The sequence below is a fragment of the Salmo salar genome, chromosome ssa04 (genome assembly GCF_905237065.1).
Source record: "Salmo salar chromosome ssa04, Ssal_v3.1, whole genome shotgun sequence".
NCBI lineage: Eukaryota > Metazoa > Chordata > Actinopteri > Salmoniformes > Salmonidae > Salmo > Salmo salar.
This window is the reverse complement of record NC_059445.1, coordinates 69,729,906-69,747,972: the sequence shown is the minus strand read 5'-3', so window position 1 is coordinate 69,747,972 and position 18,067 is coordinate 69,729,906. Positions and strand designations below refer to the sequence as shown.

Here is an 18,067-nt window from a genome sequence, read left to right as displayed (position 1 = left end):
CATGTAACATGCTGGTAGAAATTAGGTAAAATGGATTTAACTTTCCTTGCATTAAAGTCCCTGGCCACTAGGCGCGCAGACTCTGGATGAGCATTTTGTTGTTTGCTTATGGCCTTATACAGTTCGTTGAGTACGGTCTTAGTGCCAGCATCGATTTGTGGTGGTAAATAGACCGCTACGAAAAATATAGATAAACGCTCTTGGTAAATAGTGCGGTCTACAGCTTATCATGAGATACTCTACCTCAGGTGAGCAAAACCTTGAGACTTCTTCTTTAATATTAGATTTTGTGCACTAGCGGTTATTTACAAATAGACACAAACCACCACCCCTTGTCTTACCGGAGGCAGCTGTTCTATCTTGCAGATGCACGGAAAACCCAGCTAGCTGTATGTTATCCATGTCGTCGTTCAGCCACGACTTTGTGAAACACAATATATTCGTTTTTAATATCCCATTGGTTGGCTCGTCTTGATCGGAGATCATTCATTTTATTATCCAATGATTGCACTTTGGCTAATAGGACTGATGGTAGAGGCAGATTACCCACTCGCCGTCGGATCTTTACAAGGCTCCCCGACCTACTTCCCCGATATCTGTCTCTTCTTCATGCGAATGATGGGGATTTGGGCCTTGTCCGGTGTCTGAAGTATATCCTTCGTGTCCGATTTAATGAAAAAATGCACACAATAGCACATTTGGTTAGGAGCCCATAAAACGGCAGCCATCTCCGGCGCCATTGTTCAGCTTTGTGCGTATTGAACATTTAGTTTTAGTTTTTTTATCTCATGAAACATGGGACTGACATTTTGCGTTTTATATTTTTGTTCAGTGTGTTTGTCTAACATCTACTCTAACATTCATTTCACTTATGGCAACTCGTGGCTTAGTAGTCTGTGTACATCCCAAATGGCATCTTTCCCTTTTCCCTATTTAGTGCACTACTTTTGACCAGAGCCCTATAACTAGTGCACTATATAGAGAATAGGGTGCCATTTGGGATGTAGTCTATATATCCAGCATGTACAGAATCTGACCATTTTGGGCTGTGGGGGTAGAAAAATATCTCACATGAATGTGTTTTTATAATATGTTGTATGTCTCTACCAGGCGGGATAATGTCCAGTTTCTTAATGGGCTGCTATGACCCCAACTCTAAGAAGTGGTGCACCGTGACCAAGTGCTCCGGAGGCTACGATGACGCCATGTTGACCCGACTCCAGAAGGAGCTGGACATGATCAAAATCAGCAAGGTGACTCAAGCAGCTTGGGGGGGGACTGCCCGACAGTTCACTCTTGAGTGGCCTGTTGGTGAAATAGGGTTTTCTGAATTCCAACTTGGGCCCTCAAATTCAAATCTGGACCTCAAAGCCAGTTCCACTGCTTTTTTTTTTTCTTCCCCTCAAATCAGGGACTAATTTAGACCTGGGACATCAGGTGGGTGCAGTTGATTATCCGGTAGAACAGAAAACCAGCAGTTGTCCGGACCTCGTGGGGTAAGATTTGAATACCCCTGACCTAGGCACGCCTGAATAGGCGTAAGCAGTATGGTGCAAATTTCACCAATCCTATCAGAAGTCAAGATGGAGCAATTACCATGCTGTTTAAACCTATTCACTCATTTCAGATATACAGGAGTGCCTAGGGGCTAGGAGGGTATTTGGAATTCATGAAGTATGAGGACTGTTCTTTAATGTTTGTATGTGTACATCTCATTTCTGTCTCCAGGAACCCAGTAAAATCCCTGGCTGGTTGAAAATCATCAAGAACTATTACCCTGATTTTATTATCCGCGATCCCGAGGTGAGATTTAATATAGTTTAACGCATTTTAATCTCCTGCTGAGTTCTGTTCAAGGACAAAAATTGTGAATCTCCAGACTTCTTTAGGCTTTTCAATTAAGTTAGGCTCTCCATAGTGGAGTGGCAGGTAGCCGAAAGGTTGCTGGTTTGAATCCCTGAGCTGACTAGATGAAAAATCTGCCGATGTGCTCTTGAGCAAGGCACTTCACCCTAATTGCTCTTGTAAGTCGCTCTAGATAAGAGCGTCTGCTAAATGACTAAAATGTACAGTCATTATACAGTGGCTTTTGAAAGTATTCACCCCCTTGGCATTTTTCCAATTTTGTTGCCTTACAAATAATTCCAGGTTGTAACTTGGAATTAAAATGGATTTTTGGGGGGTTTGTATCATTTGATTTACACAACATGCCTACCACTATGAAGATAAAATATTTTTTGTTAAAAAGAAAAAAGAACTTGAGCGTGCATAACTATTCACCTCCACAAAGTCAATACTTTGTAGAGCCACCTTTTGCAGCAATTACAGCTGCAAGTCTCTTGGGGTATGTCTCTAAGCTTGGCACATCTAGCCACTGGAATTTTTCCCATTCAAGGCAAAACTGCTCCAGCTCCTTCAAGTTGGATGGGTTCTGCCGGTGTACAGCAATCTTTAAGTCATACCACAGATTCTCAATCGGATTGAGGTCTGGGCTTCGTCTAGGCCATTCCAAGACATTTAAATCTTTCCCCTTAAACCATTTGAGTGTTGCTTTAGCAGTATGCTTAGGGTCATTATCCTGCTGGAAGGTGAACCTCTGTCCCAGTATCAAATCTCTGGAAGACTGAAACAGGTTTCCCTCAAGAATTTGTCTGTATTTAGCGCCATCCATCATTCCTTCAATTCTGACCAGTTTCCCTTTCCCTGCCGATGGGGAAAAACATCCCCACAGCATGATGCTGGCACCACTGTGTTCTCGGAGTGATGAGGTGTTGGGTTTGCGCCAGACATGGTGTTTTCCTTGATGGCAAAAAGCTCAATTTTAGTCTCATCTGACCAGAGTTCCTTCTTCCATGTTTGGGGAGTCTCCCACATGCCTTTTGACAAACACCAAACATGTTTGCTTATTTTTTTCCTGGCCACTCTTCCATAAAGCCCTGCTCTGTGGAGTGTACGGCTTAAAGTGGTCCTATGGACAGATACTCCAATCTCTGCTGTGGAGCTTTGCAGCTAACTTCAGGGTTATCTTTGGTCTCTTTGTTGCCTCCCTGATTGGTCAATCTTGATAATGGGTATCAATCTGTGCAGCACCTATAGCTCAAGCCAGGCCTTGTGAATAAGATACTGATAGGAATAAGGTGAATGCACCAATTTGTAAGTCGCTCGAGATAAGAGCGTCTGCTAAATGACGTAATTGTGTATATTTAGACCACCCTCCATCGACGTTTCAACTGTTATCACATTTTACATAACTATTCAGACCCTTTACTCAGTACTTTGTTGAAGCACCTTTGGCAGCGATTACAGCCTCGAGTCTTCTTGTATGACGCTACAAGCTTGGCACACCTATATTTGGGGAGTTTCTCCCATTCTCTTGCAGAACCTCTCAATCTCTGTCTGGTTTGAATGGGGAGCATCACTGCACAACTATTTTCAGGTCTCGCCAGAGATGTTCAAGTCTGGGCTCTGGCCACTCAAGGACATTCAGAGACTTGTCCCGAAGCCACTCCTGCGTTTTCTTGGCTGTGTGCTTAAGGTCGTTGTCCTGTTGGAAGGTGAACCTTCGCCCAAGTCTGAGGTCTGGAGCAGGTTTTCATCAAGGATCTCTATACTTTGCTCTGTTCATCTTTCCCTCGATCCTGACAAGTCTCTCAGTCCCTGCAGCATGATGCTGCCACCACCATGCTTCACCGTAGGGATGGTAACAGGTTTTCTCCAGACGTGATGCTTGGCAGTCAGGCCAAAGAGTTCAATCTTGGTTTCATCCGACCAGATAGTCTTGCTTCTCATGGTCTGAGTCCTTTCGGCTGTCATGTGCCTTTTACTGAGGAGTGGCTTCCGTCTAGCCACTCTACCATAAAGGCCTTATTGGTGGAGTGCTCCAGAGATGTTTGTCCTTCTGGAAGGTTCTCCTATCTCCACTGTGGAACTCTGGAGCTCTGTCAGAGTGACCATCGGTTTCTTGGTCACCTCCCCGACCACTTCTCCACCGATTGCTCAGTTTGGCTGGGCGGCCAGATCTAGGAGGTTCCAAACATCTACCATTTAAGAATTATGGAGGCCACTGTGTTCTTGGACCTTCAATGCTGCAGAAACTTTTTGGTAACCTTCCCCAGATCTGTGCCTGAACGCAATCCTGTCTCGGCGCTCTACTGACAATTCCTTAGACCTCATGGACTCCAATCCAGTTGTAGAAACATCAAGGGTGATCAATGAAAACAGGATGCACCGGAGCTCAATTTCAAGTCTCATAGCAAAGGGTCTGAATACTTTCCGAGTGCACTGTAGGTGATAGGGTACTAAACTTCTGGAGGACCTATTATCCTTTTCCTCAGTGGTTTTAGCAGCAGATACAATCTGTCAAACCTCTGAATCTAACCCTATGAAACTATTTTCCAGTCTCCTCCGTCGTTAATCCTGCACCCCCTCCCTCTGCGGACGACTTCGTCAACCACTTTGAAAAGGTTGACGACATCTCAAACACTTGACTACAGACCAGTATCCGTCTTTCCTTTCTTTCCAAAACACTTGTGTGATGTCTCTGATCAACTCTCTCGTTATCGCTTTCAGAACAATCTTATTGACCCTAACCAGTCAAGACGGGTCACTCAACCGAGACTGCTCTTCTATGTCACGTAGACTCTCCGTACTGCCAAAGCTGACTCCTCCTCGATCTAGCCGCTGTCTTCAACACCGTGAACCATCAGATCCTCCTCTCAGTGCTGGGTGTCTCAGGCTCTGCACACTCTTGGATTGCATCCTACCTGGCAGATCGCTCCTACCAGGTGACGTGGAGAGGATCTGTGTCTGCACCATGTACTCACTCCTGGTGTCCCCCAGGGCTCGGTTATAGGCCCTCTCCTCTTCATACAGCAAATCACTCAGCTCTGTCATATCCTCACATGGTCTCTCCTATCATTGCTATGCAGAATACACTCAACTACTCTTCTCCTTCCCCCTTCTGACACCCAGGTGGCGACACGCATCTCAGCGTGCCTGGCAGATATCTCAGCTTGGATGTTGGCACACCACCTCAAGCTCAACCTCAACAAGACAGAGCTGCTCTTCCTCCCGGGGAAGGCCTGTCCGCTCCAAGACCTCTCCATCAATGTTGACAACTCCACAATATCCCCCTCCGAGTGCAAAAAACCTTGGCGTGACCCTGGACAAAACCCTGCAAACATCAAGTTCTCCCATGTCACTCAGCACACTCTACTAGCTTCCAGTTGAAGCTCGCATCCACTACAAGACCATGGTACTTGTCTGTGGAGCAGCAAGAGGAACTGCCCCTCCCTACCTTCAGGCTATGCTCAAACTCTACACCCCAACCCGAGCACTCCGTTCTGCCACCTCTAGTCGCTTGGCCCTCCCACCCATACGGCAGGTCAACTCCTGCTCAGCCCAGTCCAAGCTCTTCTCAATCGTGGCACCCCAATGGTGGAACCAGCTTCCCCTGAAGCTAGGCCAGCAGAGTTCCTGCCCATCTTCCAAAAACATCTGAAACCCTACGTTGAAGAGTATTTTAAATAATCCCACAGCACCCCCCACCCCAAACTTTACTTTTTCCCCCTCTTACTAGCTCTGATTTTGCTGATGGCTATTTTGAGGAAAAATGTACTTACTGTGATATGTTGTTGTCTTACCTAGCTACCTTATGATGAATGCACTAAACTGAAGTCTCTCTGGATAAGAGCATCTGCTAATTGACTAAAATGTGTTTTGGGACGCAGCCTGAGTTCTACTGACTTTATCCTCGTATGTCTCTCTCCCTGAGATAGAAAGCGCCGGTGTGGGAGATCACGGGGGCGGAGTTCTCCAAGTCGGAGATGCACACCGCCGACGGCATATCCATCCGCTTCCCCCGCATGACGCGTGTCCGTGACGACAAGGACTGGAAGAGTGCAACCAACCTGATGCAGCTCAAAGTAAGGAACACCCTGATCATGCAACTATGTAGGGCTTCTATTTTATGTCTATTTTTTCTTATCTGTAATGTAAAACCATTATACTTATTTATAGGTGCTCTGTGCAACTGACTAAATATCCATGTAGAAGTAAAGGATTAAAAAAATGTAATCAACAATAGAAACAGTACCACTTGGTCAGCCGTTGTCTTTTAGTCAAACAGATACGAATACAGAGGAACTTGTACTATAATTGTATCGATATTCAAATAGCAACCAAAATGTGTTAAACACAGATGGTTTGCTGCTGAGGTGGTTTTGGTGTGATAGGAAGGTAGTCTTTTGAGCTGAATAGACATTTATACACAATAGCTCAAACTCGCATTAAGTTTTTTTGTTATTACATCTCTACTATACAATGCAAAACCTTTCCTGTCATAAACGGTTGTTGTACGCAGCACAACTATTCCTCAAAGATAATTTGCATATACCCTAGTAACACTAACTTCACGACTTTTGTTTTTCTCGCTCAGGAGCTCTTCCGCATCTCCAAGGAGAGGTGTGACTTTGAGGTGACAGCCGGGCCCTCCAAAGGAGGTGAGGATGACAAGGGCTCTTCAGGAGACAGTGGGAGCAACTCTCCACCCTCCACCTCCCAGAGGCCAGTCACGCCCAGAAAGACCAGTGAGTACCATAGACATGTAGTTGATGCTTTACTCACCAATAATGCAAACAAACACTATGAACATATGTCAATAAGTATGTGTATATGCATGGGTGCGTCTGAAATGGCACCCTCTTCCCTATGGACGCAGACATATATTCATACTTATTTACACATGTTCGTATTGTAAGAATTTCTTATTGATAAGTACTGCATCTGTACACCCAACTAATAAATAAAAAAACCTAGAGGAAGAAAAAACATGGTATGACAACTCTCCTTGGTTTGAGATTTCCATCCTTTTTGTTTGACACTTTAGGGGAATTACATGATCTCCTCATGATAGTAATAATGTACTCTTAACAACTTGGAACCAAAATGATTTTCCAATCATTCCATTCTGAACAGAACCCCTTTTTTTCCGGTCCAGTGTTCCAACCAGCATAAAATTCTGAACCGGTTCGAACCCCAAAAGTCATATTCATATAGTTCCTTTCTGTAAGTGTTTTAACCCTTGAACTCAACATCATTTTTACATTAATCTCATTATTTTACCTCACCAATTAGCACCGATATGGAATGGGGAAAGCTAGTTTACATGTTTTAATTGGTCGGTTAAGTGCAAGCGTGAGATGTGACACAAATTTCATGGGTGGATGAGAGAGAAGGGTGGACATTGAGGGGGGGGTTGGCTTGAAGTGCTGGACATCATGACATCAATTGGAATGTGTTTAGGCTATTACTAGCATAACTTCACTGAATTACAGCACTATATACTAGACATTAGGAATATTTTTTGGGGAGCAAAAAATATTAACCGTTTCAAGATTTGAAAGTAACGGTTCTGTTCCGGAACACTAAAGAACTTTCGTTCCCGATTTGTTTCTGTTCCCTGAACCGGTTCCAACCCGGCTCTTAATAATATATTTTGATTCAACGTGATGTTTCCATTACCTTAGGCACAGGCAACAGCAATACCCCCAAAGCTAAGGCAGTGAAGACGGAGCCTCCCTCCCCTGTTCTAGCAACCAAGAGGAAAATGCCCTCAGAAGGGCCCAGCGCAAAGAAGGTACCCTACACTCAACCATAGCAACTGGTGTTATCCTATTTGGCAATATGTTGTAGGGTGCTGCATAGGTGAACCACGAAGTAGCATCAGTAGACTTTTTATTTTTTATTAGGTCATTACATTTCTGTCATCCAGATTAGATTTCAGCCTTGCTGAAAAATCTCTGGGCTCCAATGTATTCCAGGTAAAGACTGAAACTGTCCATCACAGTAATGGACAAAGCAAGAATGGACAAAGCAAGACTAAGATGACCCCCTCCAAGTTGGTAGAACCCAGGAATGACAAGGTGGGTGCTTCATTGTTTCTGTTCCATTTGTCACCAACTGCGATTCACGCTCAAATTCTTCTAAACAAAGTTATAACAAGGCATGCTAGTAGATGAAATATTAGAACCTAAATGTTTTTATTTATTATTGGATGATCTATCTGTAATACTGTATTTAGTTAAAGGTGCAATCTGATAGTACTTACTGTCATTTTAATAAATGATAGAAGAAATTAAACTAATTAAGGATTGTGTCTTAAAGACTTTCTGCTCTCCCCAGACTCTACTGGACATTTTCAGTGGGGTGAAGCTTGTCCTGCCAGACTCTGTGCAGGACCACACCAAGCTGCGGCGCTACTTTCTGGCCTACGACGGGGACCTGGTGCCGGAGTATGACGCCGCCTCGGCCACACACACCCTGACTGAGCCCGAGGAGGACAGCCATGCCCAGAGAGTCACCCCCGGCTGGATCTGGGAGTGTATCCGCAAGAGACGGGTGGTGCCTCCCTGCTGATGAACATTAATTACAACCCCCCAGCTGAACACTGGTGCGATTTTGAAGTGTGTTGGCTTAACAAACAACGGACCATTATACGCTGATCATGTTTTACAGCCGAGCTTGATGCAAGCTAAAACCGATATAAACTTAGTTGAATGTTGCTATGAATGACATAACCACAAGGACACAGGACCAGATCATGAGATATTATGATGGTCATGGCAGAGTATGATTAGAGTTTTAAGAAAGATATAGGCCTAACTACGTCAGGCTAGGAGTAGTATCTGTCTACTATGGGCTGAGTAATGTTTCCATCCATGGATCTTTCTATTTATTTTGTTTCCAGTCCTTTTTCGTATCCAAGTAGCATTGGTTCAAATAAACCATAATTACTTAAGTTAGTCTTTTTCAGTTTGGTTTCTGCAATTGTGTGCCCATGCTGTGTGAACGGGTTAGGTCCAGCTGACCTACCTCAAGGCCAAGGTTCTCACTTCAAACGGGGTTCCTTTGATCGAGTGTGTAGTGTAGATAACAATACTATTAGGAAGAGTTTAAACATGTCATATGGACATGTCCAATGATACAAATCATGAAATTAGACTGTCATAGTATCTAGGAGAGGGCTTCTTCTAACAATGCATGTTCTCCACATGAAATGCAAGATGGAGGGGGAGACTAGCAGGACACTGTCACCTTTTTTTTTATGGCCAAGTGGAACACTAAATTGAGGTTTGTTAATTTTGTAAACCAGAGTGCAACCAGGTGACAATCTGTCAGAAATATCCTTTAATTCACACAATAACTTTGATGTGCTAATGTTTAAAATAAACTGGTTTGAATATCCTTTTCTCCCTGTGTCAGTTTTCTTCCATTTGATACCTAATGAGCACCACCATGGATGTTGAGGCCTAGCTTGGCTCAGTGTTCTCCAGCTTCCTCTTTCCTGACATTCCATACAGCTGTTCTTCAGACCTGCCCCAGCACTGCAAGTCAACCTCTTCTTTCAGATGACAAGGCTAAGAGACAAAACAGGTTAAATCTCCATTAAGTTTGGTCCTATTTGAACACATCTCCAGTGCAACAGGACAGGATTCCATGACATCACCTTTTTGGGTTATACCACGTCACCACTTTCTTGTGATTGCACAGAACTGAGGCTGAAAATAATGGGCCTCATGTATGACATTTTCTATCTTATTTGGACTAAGAATGAATACTAACATGGACAAGCTTCAATAGGTTACCTGTCTTGAGGACTTGGCCAAAGTGGCAGTGCGTACACTAGAACAAGTGGATCCCGGCCTCTCGAGCCGTTGCAGTAGAATCCGAATTCTAGGTACGTGACTCCATGATTGGCCCAGTCCGGCTTTCAGCTGCCCATTGCCGTCTCTGGTCACAGTGTTTGTCACCTGAGGGTACATGATTCTTATCACTGTGCCATTTGATTAGGCTCATAGGTCATAGCACACTTGTATTTATTATGGATCCCCATTAGCTGCTGCCAATTTTAAATATTACAATACATTCACAACACATTGTGTTACCTCAGGGCCCTACTCTACCACATATGTACACAACGTGTAGCTTGTGTGGACCCCGCTACACATGTACAGCCTAGGCTACCAGTCAGCATGGTTTGAATGCGACTATCCTACCTTTCATGTCTCAAAATAAACCCCCACTTAGTGTAGATGTCCGAATAGGACCAAAAACAATAGTTCATCAGTTGCCCTCACCAGAACGGCTACATTGAAGTCTTTGGCGATTGTCTTCAACAGCCTTGCCACTTGCATCATCATGGACATGCCTAGAAATTCCAATCACCAAAGGTCATTATGGCGCTATACAAATAGACAATGCAATAAATGCTAAAATTGCCTTTAATATCAAGTAAATCACAACGGTGACTCCCTTTGCAGAGTACAATTATGCCATTCTCTTCATTAAATCAATTACGTTCCACTGGCGGTATATTATACAGCATTGCTTGTGTTATCAGATACTATATCTTAATGTTATTTCAAAAAGGAATGTTATTAAGATATGTGATAAATGAACAGGTGTAATCTACTTGAAAATATGAAATTATCACATGAGAAACTAATCATAGCACCTTCATTTTGTTTGCCTCCCAGTATGGGAGAAATAACTGCTGACACTGAATCCACAATTACAGCTTTGACTGAGCCACCTCCCGCAGATGCCTGTAAAATATATGACAAGACGGATGCAAGAATGATTGAGTTCAGTTATGAATGATCAGTTATGTCAACATTTTCAGTTGTCATTATAGTTATCTTAAAACTACCTCAATTGAATTTATTTCAGCAACATCAAATACAGTCCATCCCAAATGGCACCCTATTCACTATATAGTGCACAACTTTTGACCAGAGCCCTTTGGGCCCAGTCCAAATTAGTGCACCAGTGAATAAGGTGCCATTTGGGGGACACACATTCAAAGGCCTACCTGCTGAAGTCCAACGCATCGAAAATGATGTAGACAGCCGAGTAACGAGAAGATGTCAAACACTGGAAAGACCTGGATTCTCTGAAGAGCCTCCATCTGCACAACAACGGGTAAGAACTGTGTGGTGAGAATTTATTTGATGAAAATGAATATGTTAATTCAACTAGATTTTCCATTGTCACAGCCTCTTCTAGCTCACCTGTTCTTCTATATTGCACGACTTCGCTTGGAGCATCTGAAGCAAGCGACTTGCCGACAGTCCTCCTGTTGAGTCAACATATATGACGCTCTGCTTCAGTTGGTAAGATATATTCACTGCAACACCAAAACACACCTAAAAGAGAGGGAAATGTAGGCAGCATAAACATGTTGTACTCAATACACTAGTGATACCAGCATTATTCTATGAAAACCAACCACACTGATAAGCAAGGTGTAAACTTTGCCAATGACATGATATATGATTGTGGGAAAAGGGTCACCTGGGTTTTTCCACTTCCAGGGCCTCCTGCCAACTCTGTGAGCTCTCCTGTGTACAAGCCAGAGTCTAGGAGCTTATCTAGACTGGAGGAAAACAAACACTATCATTCACCAAGGCTATGAAGTCCTGCTAGGTGCTAAAACCAACCCATCAAGTCATAATACAATAATAAAAGGGTGATTCAGTGGGAAAGTCAACCTGAGCATGCAAAATACAGTTAGTTATTAACAAATGAAACCACTTTCATAATTATCCTTAAGGTCTTAAATGTCGGAGTGCAGGCTTTATTTGACCAGGTAGCCCTTTCCACTCACAGCCAGTCATCCCGTATACCGGTTGAAAATAGCAAATTGTCATTAATAAGCGACTAATTTGTTCTCCGCTTCACAGCCTGTATGGGTTTTGACTGAAAACCATTAGAAATTTGAGCACCACGTAACAAGAAGATGCCCCCACCTCTCCAGCTAGTTGGGCTTCTTTTGCACATTTGTTGTATGACACCGCTTGTATGTCATACAAGCAAACCCACACACCCATGGGTCCAAATGCGCACTTCACATTTTCCAAATTTGAATACTCATGTAATTAAAATGATCAACGTTCATGATCGCTATGTTTGATCCACAGTTACAAGGATGACATGCGTTATACCCTGGGTTGTCCTGAACAGAATGAGCCTATGTTTGGCATATTGTGAAGAAAATCTGCTGCGGAACATGCACTTGAATGCACTCATGACTCCATTCTATGTGAACCAAAATTACAAATCGGTTTGTCTGAAGTGCCTTTTGAAAGCCTAACACTAAAATCGTATTTTATAACTTAGCTTTCAAATGAAGCCCACCTGACCCAGATTGCAAATGTATAATGGTACGCTTTTGGATTGCGTAAAACAACAACAGTAATTGTGTGATGTTGGGGACACGGCTGTATTCCAAACAAAAAACTACAACTGGGCTTGTGTCAGTTCCTCAATAGCAAAGCTAGGAGAGCTCAAAAAAAGAACCTTATAGTTGAAGGCTCTTTCCTTGTCATAAAAGTGAATTGAAATTACTTTGGAACTGTGCACAGTTCGGAGAGGTGTATGGTCACTTGGAGACAGCAGTTAGACCTTTCACTAAAACAATTGTACTTTTTTTTTTTTTTCTTCTATCTTGCACCTACTCCAAAATGTCAATGAATACTTATTATGTTACTGAATGTATCCAGAGTATTTTGTCCTATCTATGTAGGACAACTTCCACAAGTGTAAGGGGTTAACGTAGAAAATTGCATGCATTCAGGCCATCCTGTAATTATATAGTCCTAAGTTACTATGCCTTAAATTGACATTTTAGAAATGTTTCAGACGACAACAAATGTGTCATGATTTTATCAAGAAATCTTTAAGATTTGAATGTCTATTTCAGACTTTGTAAGGTGTTACATCCAAAAGGGTTGTTTTTCCTCTCTAAAAGTAATAATGGAAATGACAGTATTTTCTAAATTATTGTTTGTGTGCAGCCAAGCCTTCCTTCGAAATGGCTAACCATGTTTTGACCTAAGACAAACTCACAGACTTTTGCTAATATGTTCAGTCTTCTCAAAAAGCTCATCCATTTCATGGAGCGGCTAACACACATAGTGCTACTACAAGCATTAGTTTGGCTAAACATGTGTACATACACCAGATGACAGGGGAAGACCGGATACATACACAACAATGTAAATCACGGTTATGTGACGGTATTAGAACAGACAGCAGAAGACACATCAATGGGCAATTAAGGTTGTGGGCGATTCCAGCCTTATGGATGTTACATTTGTGTGCAGAATCTCAACTTTAATGTCTCACAGAATGAACAAACAAAATATAAATGAAACTTTGATGTGTGTATAGTATCCCTTGGGGGGAGTGTATATCCAAAAAAGCGGACTTATAAATATTAGCATGTTGGAGAAATAAAGCAAATAAGAGGTGCTATTATTTGCTTTATTTCTCCAACATGCCAATATTTATAAGTCAGCTTTTTTGGATATACACTCCCCCCAAGGGATACTATAGACACTATCAAAGTTTCATTTATATTTTGTTTGTTCATTCTGTGAGACATTAAAGTTGAGATTCTGCACACAAATGTAACATCCATAAGGCTGGAATCGCCCACAACCTTAATTGCCCATTGATGTGTCTTCTGCTGTCTGTTCTAATACCGTCACATAACCGTGATTTACATTGTTGTGTATGTATCCGGTCTTCCCCTGTCATCTGGTGTATGTACACATGTTTAGCCAAACTAATGCTTGCAGTGTGTGTTAGCCTGGGACAAACTACTAGCCTATCCATCTGGGGATCAATTCAATCTTTTTATTTTACCTTTATTTAACTAATGCAAACTATGTGTGTTAGCCTGGGACAAACTACTAGCCTATCCATCTGGGGATCAATTAAATCTTTTTATTTTACCTTTATTTAACTAGGCAAGTCAGTTAAGAACAAATTCTTATTTTCAATGACGGCCTAGGAACAGTGGGTTAACTGCCTTGTTCAGGGGCAGAACAACAGATTTATACCTTGTCAGCATGGGATTCGATCTTGCAACCTTCCGGTTACTAGTCCAACGCTCTAACCACTAGGCTACCTTGTCTCCTAGAGATGAACGTACTTTGGTGCGAAAAGTGCAAATCAATCCCAGAACAACAGCAAAGGACCTTGTGAAGATGCTGGAGGAAACGGGTACAAAAGTATCGATGTCCACAGTAAAACAAGTCCTATATCGACATAACCTGAAAGGCCGCTCAGCAAGGAAGAATCCACTGCTCCAAAACCGCCATAAAAAAAGTCAGACTATGGTTTGCAACTGTACAGTCGTGGCCAAAACTTTTGAGAATGACACAAAAATTAATTTCCACAAAGTTTGCTGCTTCAGTGTCTTTAGATATTTTTGTTAGATGTTGCTATGCAATTCTTGAAGTATAATTACAAGCATTTCATAAGTGTCAAAGGCTTTTATTGTCAATTACATGAAGTTGATGCAAAGAGTCAATATTTGCAGTGTTGACCCTTCTTTTTCAAGACCTCTGCAATCCGCCCTGGCATGCTGTCGATTAACTTCTGGGAATCATCCTGACTGATGGCAGCCCATTCTTGCATAATCAATGCTTGGAGTTTGTCAGAATTTGTGGGTTTTTGTTTGTCCACCCGCCTCTTGAGGATTGACCACAAGTTCTCAATGGGATTAAGGTCTGGGGAGCTTCCTGGTCATGGACCCAAAATATCGATGTCTTGTTCCCCGAGCCACCTAGCTATCACTTTGCCTTATGGCAAGTTGCTCCATCATGCTGGAAAAGGCATTGTTCGTCACCAAACTGTTCCTGGATGGTTGGGAGAAGTTGCTCTCGGAGGATGTCTTGGTACCCTTCTTTATTCATGGCTGTGTTCTTAGGCAAAATTGTGAGTGAGCCCACTCCCTTGGCTGAGAAGCAACCCCACACATGAATGGTCTCAGGATACTTTACTGCTGGCATGACACAGGACTGAAGGTAGCGCTAACCTTGTCTTCTCCAGACAAGCTTTTTTCCAGATGCCCCAAACAATCGGAAAGGGGATTCATCAGAGAAAATGACTTTACCCCAGTCCTCAGCAGTCCAATCCCTGTACCTTTTGCAGAATATCAGTCTGTCCCTGATGTTTTTCCTGGAGAGAAGTGGCTTCTTTGCTGCCCTTCTTCACACTAGGCCATCCTCCAAAGGTCTTCGCCTCACTGTGCGTGCAGATGCACTCACACCTGCCTGCTACCATTCCTGAGCAAGCTCTGTACTGGTGGTGCCCCGATCCCGCAGCTGAATCAACTTTAGGAGACGGTCCTGGCGCTTGCTGGACTTTCTTGGGCACCCTGAAGCCTTCTTCACAACCATTGAACCGCTCTCCTTGAAGTTCTTGATGATCCGATAAATGGTTGATTTAGGTGCAATCTTACTGGCAGTAATATCCTTGCCTGTGAAGCCCTTTTTGTGCAAAGCAATGATGACGGCACGTGTTTCCTTGCAACTAACCATGGTTGACAGAGAAAGAACAATGATTCCAAGCACCACCCTCCTTTTGAAGCTTCCAGTCTGCTATTCGAACTCAATCAGCATGACAGAGTGATCTCCAGCCTTGTCCTTGTCAACACTCACACCTGTGTTAACGAGAGAATCACTGACATGACGTCAGCTGGTCCTTTTGTGGCAGGGCTGAAATGCAGTGTAAATGTTTTTGGGGGGATTCAGCTCATTTACATGGCAAAGAGGGACTTTTCAATTAATCTGATCACTCTTCATAACATTCTGTAGTATATGCAAATTGCCATCATACAAACTGAGGCGGCAGACTTTGACACAAATATTAATTTTCACATTCTCAAAACTTTTGGCCATGACTGCACATGGGGACAAAGATCGTACTTTTTGGAGAAATGTCCTCTGGTCTGATGAAACAAAAATAGAACTGTTTGGCCATAATGACCATCGTTATGTTTGAAGGAAAAAGGGGGAGGCTTGCAAGCCGAAGAAAACCATCCAAACCGTGAAGGATGGGGGTGGCAGCATCATGTTGTGGGGGTGCTTTGCTGCAGGAGTGACTGGTACACTTCACAAAATAGATGGCATCATGAGGCAGGAAAATTATGTGGATATATTGAAGCAACATCGCAAGACATCAGTCAGGAAGTTAAAGCTTGGATGCAAATGGGTCTTCCAAATGGACAATGACCCCAAGCATACTTCCAAAGTTGTGGAAAAATGGCTTAAGGACAACAAAGTCAAGGTATTGGAGTGGCCATCACAAAGCCCTGACCTCAATCCTATAGAAACTTTGTGGGCAGAACTGAAAAGGCGTGTGCGAGCAAGGAGGCCTACAAACCTGACTTAGTTACACCTGCTCTGTCAGGAGGAATGGGCCAAAATTCACCCAACTTATTGTGGGAAGCTTGTGGAAGGCTACCCAAAATGTTTGACCCAAGTTAAACAATTTAAAGACAATGCTACCAAATACTAATTGAGTGCATGTAAACTTCTGACCCACTGGGAATGTGATGAAAGAAATAAAAGCTGAAATAAATCACTCTACTATTATTCTGACATTTCGCATTCTTAAAATAAATGACCTAAGACAGGGAATTTTTACTAGGATTAAAATATCAGGAATTGTGAAAAACTGAGTTTAAATGTATATGGCTAAAGTGAATGTACATTTCTGACTTGAACTGTAATTATCGACCCTCAAGACATAACCCAATAACTTTTGTCTCATGCTAGACTTCTTCTGTTTTTTTTATACTCATCAAGACTACAGGCACTTGACTGGTTTTGGCTGATAGAAAGTCCCTCAGACAGTTTCGATGTAGGGCCTTCAACGTGATGTGCAGATTCTCACCTAGGATTGCCTGTGGAGAGGATGGCTGTTGAACTCAGCAGGTCTTCATATAGATCAGCACCTGATACAGGGAATGCTGTGTGCTGGGCAAGGAGCACTCTGCGTATAGCCAGCAGGGCCTGAAATGCAAAGTTAGTCAGTGGCCAAAAGTGTTTGTAACATTGTCTCATTACAGAAACGGAGTGGTTGCGGATCCAACTTTTCCAGGATCTTTTGTCTGCAGAAATAAAAGATCTGGAGCTTCCCGAGGCATCTGCGCATCACGTTCATTCTCTACGTGCAGAGAACCGGCTACTCAGGGATTCTGACTAGGTGGAATACAGCCACAACCAGAAGTAACTTGTTCGTAGCAGGTTAGGAGAACTTACGCAACAGGTTAGGACCAGGTCAAACTCATTCCACGGAGGGCCGAGTGTCTGCTGGTATTCGCTACTCCCTTGTACTTGACTAATGAATTAAGGTCACTAATTAGTAAGGAACTTACCTGGTTGTCTAGATCTTAATTGAAAGGAAAACCAAAAAACAGCAGACACTAGGCCCTCCATGGAATGAGTTTGACACCTCTGCATTAGAAGAATAACGGAGCAAGTTAGGATAATTAGGTTAAGATTAGGAAAAGGTTTAGGGTTAGCTAAAATGTTCTCATAACCTGCTAAGAAACGTTACTTCCGGTCGTAGCAGTACTCCATCTAGTCACAACCCTACTGAGGCGAATGGTCATGATGCTCGTTTAATAAAGTTGGATCAAAGTTGAATCAACGTCTGCAAGATCACATAATGATTATAGAAATGAATTATTCATGCATGTTTTACCTTATAGGACACGGAACATTTTTGAGCAAGGTCTTCTGTATCTGATGACACCAGATCTTCCACTTAAAAAAATGATAATGTAACTTTGATTGTATTATTATTGTATTTCAATACTTTGTCATACCAACATTGCCACATCAACTAGCTAGATTAACCAGAGTAAACAAATGGATTAAAACCCACCTACCTGTTGTAATGTCTGCTGCCCGAAAAGCCTCAACCAATTCTTCACTCAATCCAGGACACATGCCATCTCTGAGAACAACCATGGCACATAGCTAGCTAGGCAGCTAGCAGTAGCTATGTCCAGAAAGAAGCTAGCAAGCTGTCCACTGTAATATGGGATGTCTAAATAGTTACATGGTCTACATGCACTTCAACTTTACAGTTTTGAGAAACTATCCATGGTAGGTTGTTATGCTTTCAAGTTTTTGAAAATATATATAATGCCGCTATATTTTCGGAAGCTCTTCCAGAGAAAATGGTCGTGACGTAATTCCGGATATGA

The 18,067-nt window shown here is 42.7% G+C and overlaps 2 protein-coding genes across 4 annotated transcripts in view; one reads left to right on the top strand and one right to left on the bottom strand.

The window, feature by feature from the left end:
- Positions 1–9,243, top strand: part of lig3 (ligase III, DNA, ATP-dependent) — a 25,319-nt gene extending 16,076 nt beyond the window's left edge. Inside the window, exons 15-21 of one of the 2 annotated variants that reach the window (XM_014197873.2) lie at positions 1,111–1,253; positions 1,729–1,803; positions 5,778–5,924; positions 6,437–6,587; positions 7,527–7,636; positions 7,821–7,922; positions 8,182–9,243. In XM_014197873.2, coding sequence (XP_014053348.1) covers positions 1,111–1,253; positions 1,729–1,803; positions 5,778–5,924; positions 6,437–6,587; positions 7,527–7,636; positions 7,821–7,922; positions 8,182–8,415 — 962 coding nt within the window. In that variant the 3' untranslated portion in view covers positions 8,416–9,243. Of the gene's footprint in view, positions 1–1,110; positions 1,254–1,728; positions 1,804–5,777; positions 5,925–6,436; positions 6,588–7,526; positions 7,637–7,820; positions 7,923–8,163 lie in introns of both variants that reach the window. The other variant, XM_014197871.2, reaches the window with a different exon arrangement.
- On the bottom strand, positions 9,164–18,067 carry rad51d (RAD51 paralog D). 2 transcript variants are annotated; one of them, XM_014197874.2, is made up of 10 exons: positions 17,747–18,067; positions 17,560–17,621; positions 16,747–16,865; positions 11,353–11,434; positions 11,070–11,204; positions 10,871–10,966; positions 10,514–10,604; positions 10,137–10,207; positions 9,645–9,809; positions 9,164–9,416 (listed from the first exon to the last, which is right to left on the bottom strand). In XM_014197874.2, exons 1-10 carry the CDS (start codon positions 17,826–17,828, stop codon positions 9,309–9,311), a joined length of 1,011 nt encoding a protein of 336 aa, XP_014053349.1. In that variant the 5' UTR covers positions 17,829–18,067; the 3' UTR covers positions 9,164–9,308. The 2 variants fall into 2 exon arrangements, with proteins under 2 accessions (XP_014053349.1, XP_045573243.1); XM_045717287.1 differs by having other exon boundaries at positions 17,560–17,600.

Coding starts and splice junctions, on each gene's coding strand:
- rad51d (XM_014197874.2), bottom strand. CDS start 17,828: ATGGTTGTTCTCAGAGATGGCATGTGTCCTGGATTGAGTGAAGAATTG. Junction 10,605..10,870: donor GATGCGTTGGACTTCAGCAG/GTAGGCCTTTGA, acceptor TATATTTTACAG/GCATCTGCGGGAGGTGGCTC. Junction 10,208..10,513: donor GGGAGGCAAACAAAATGAAG/GTGCTATGATTA, acceptor TGGAATTTCTAG/GCATGTCCATGATGATGCAA.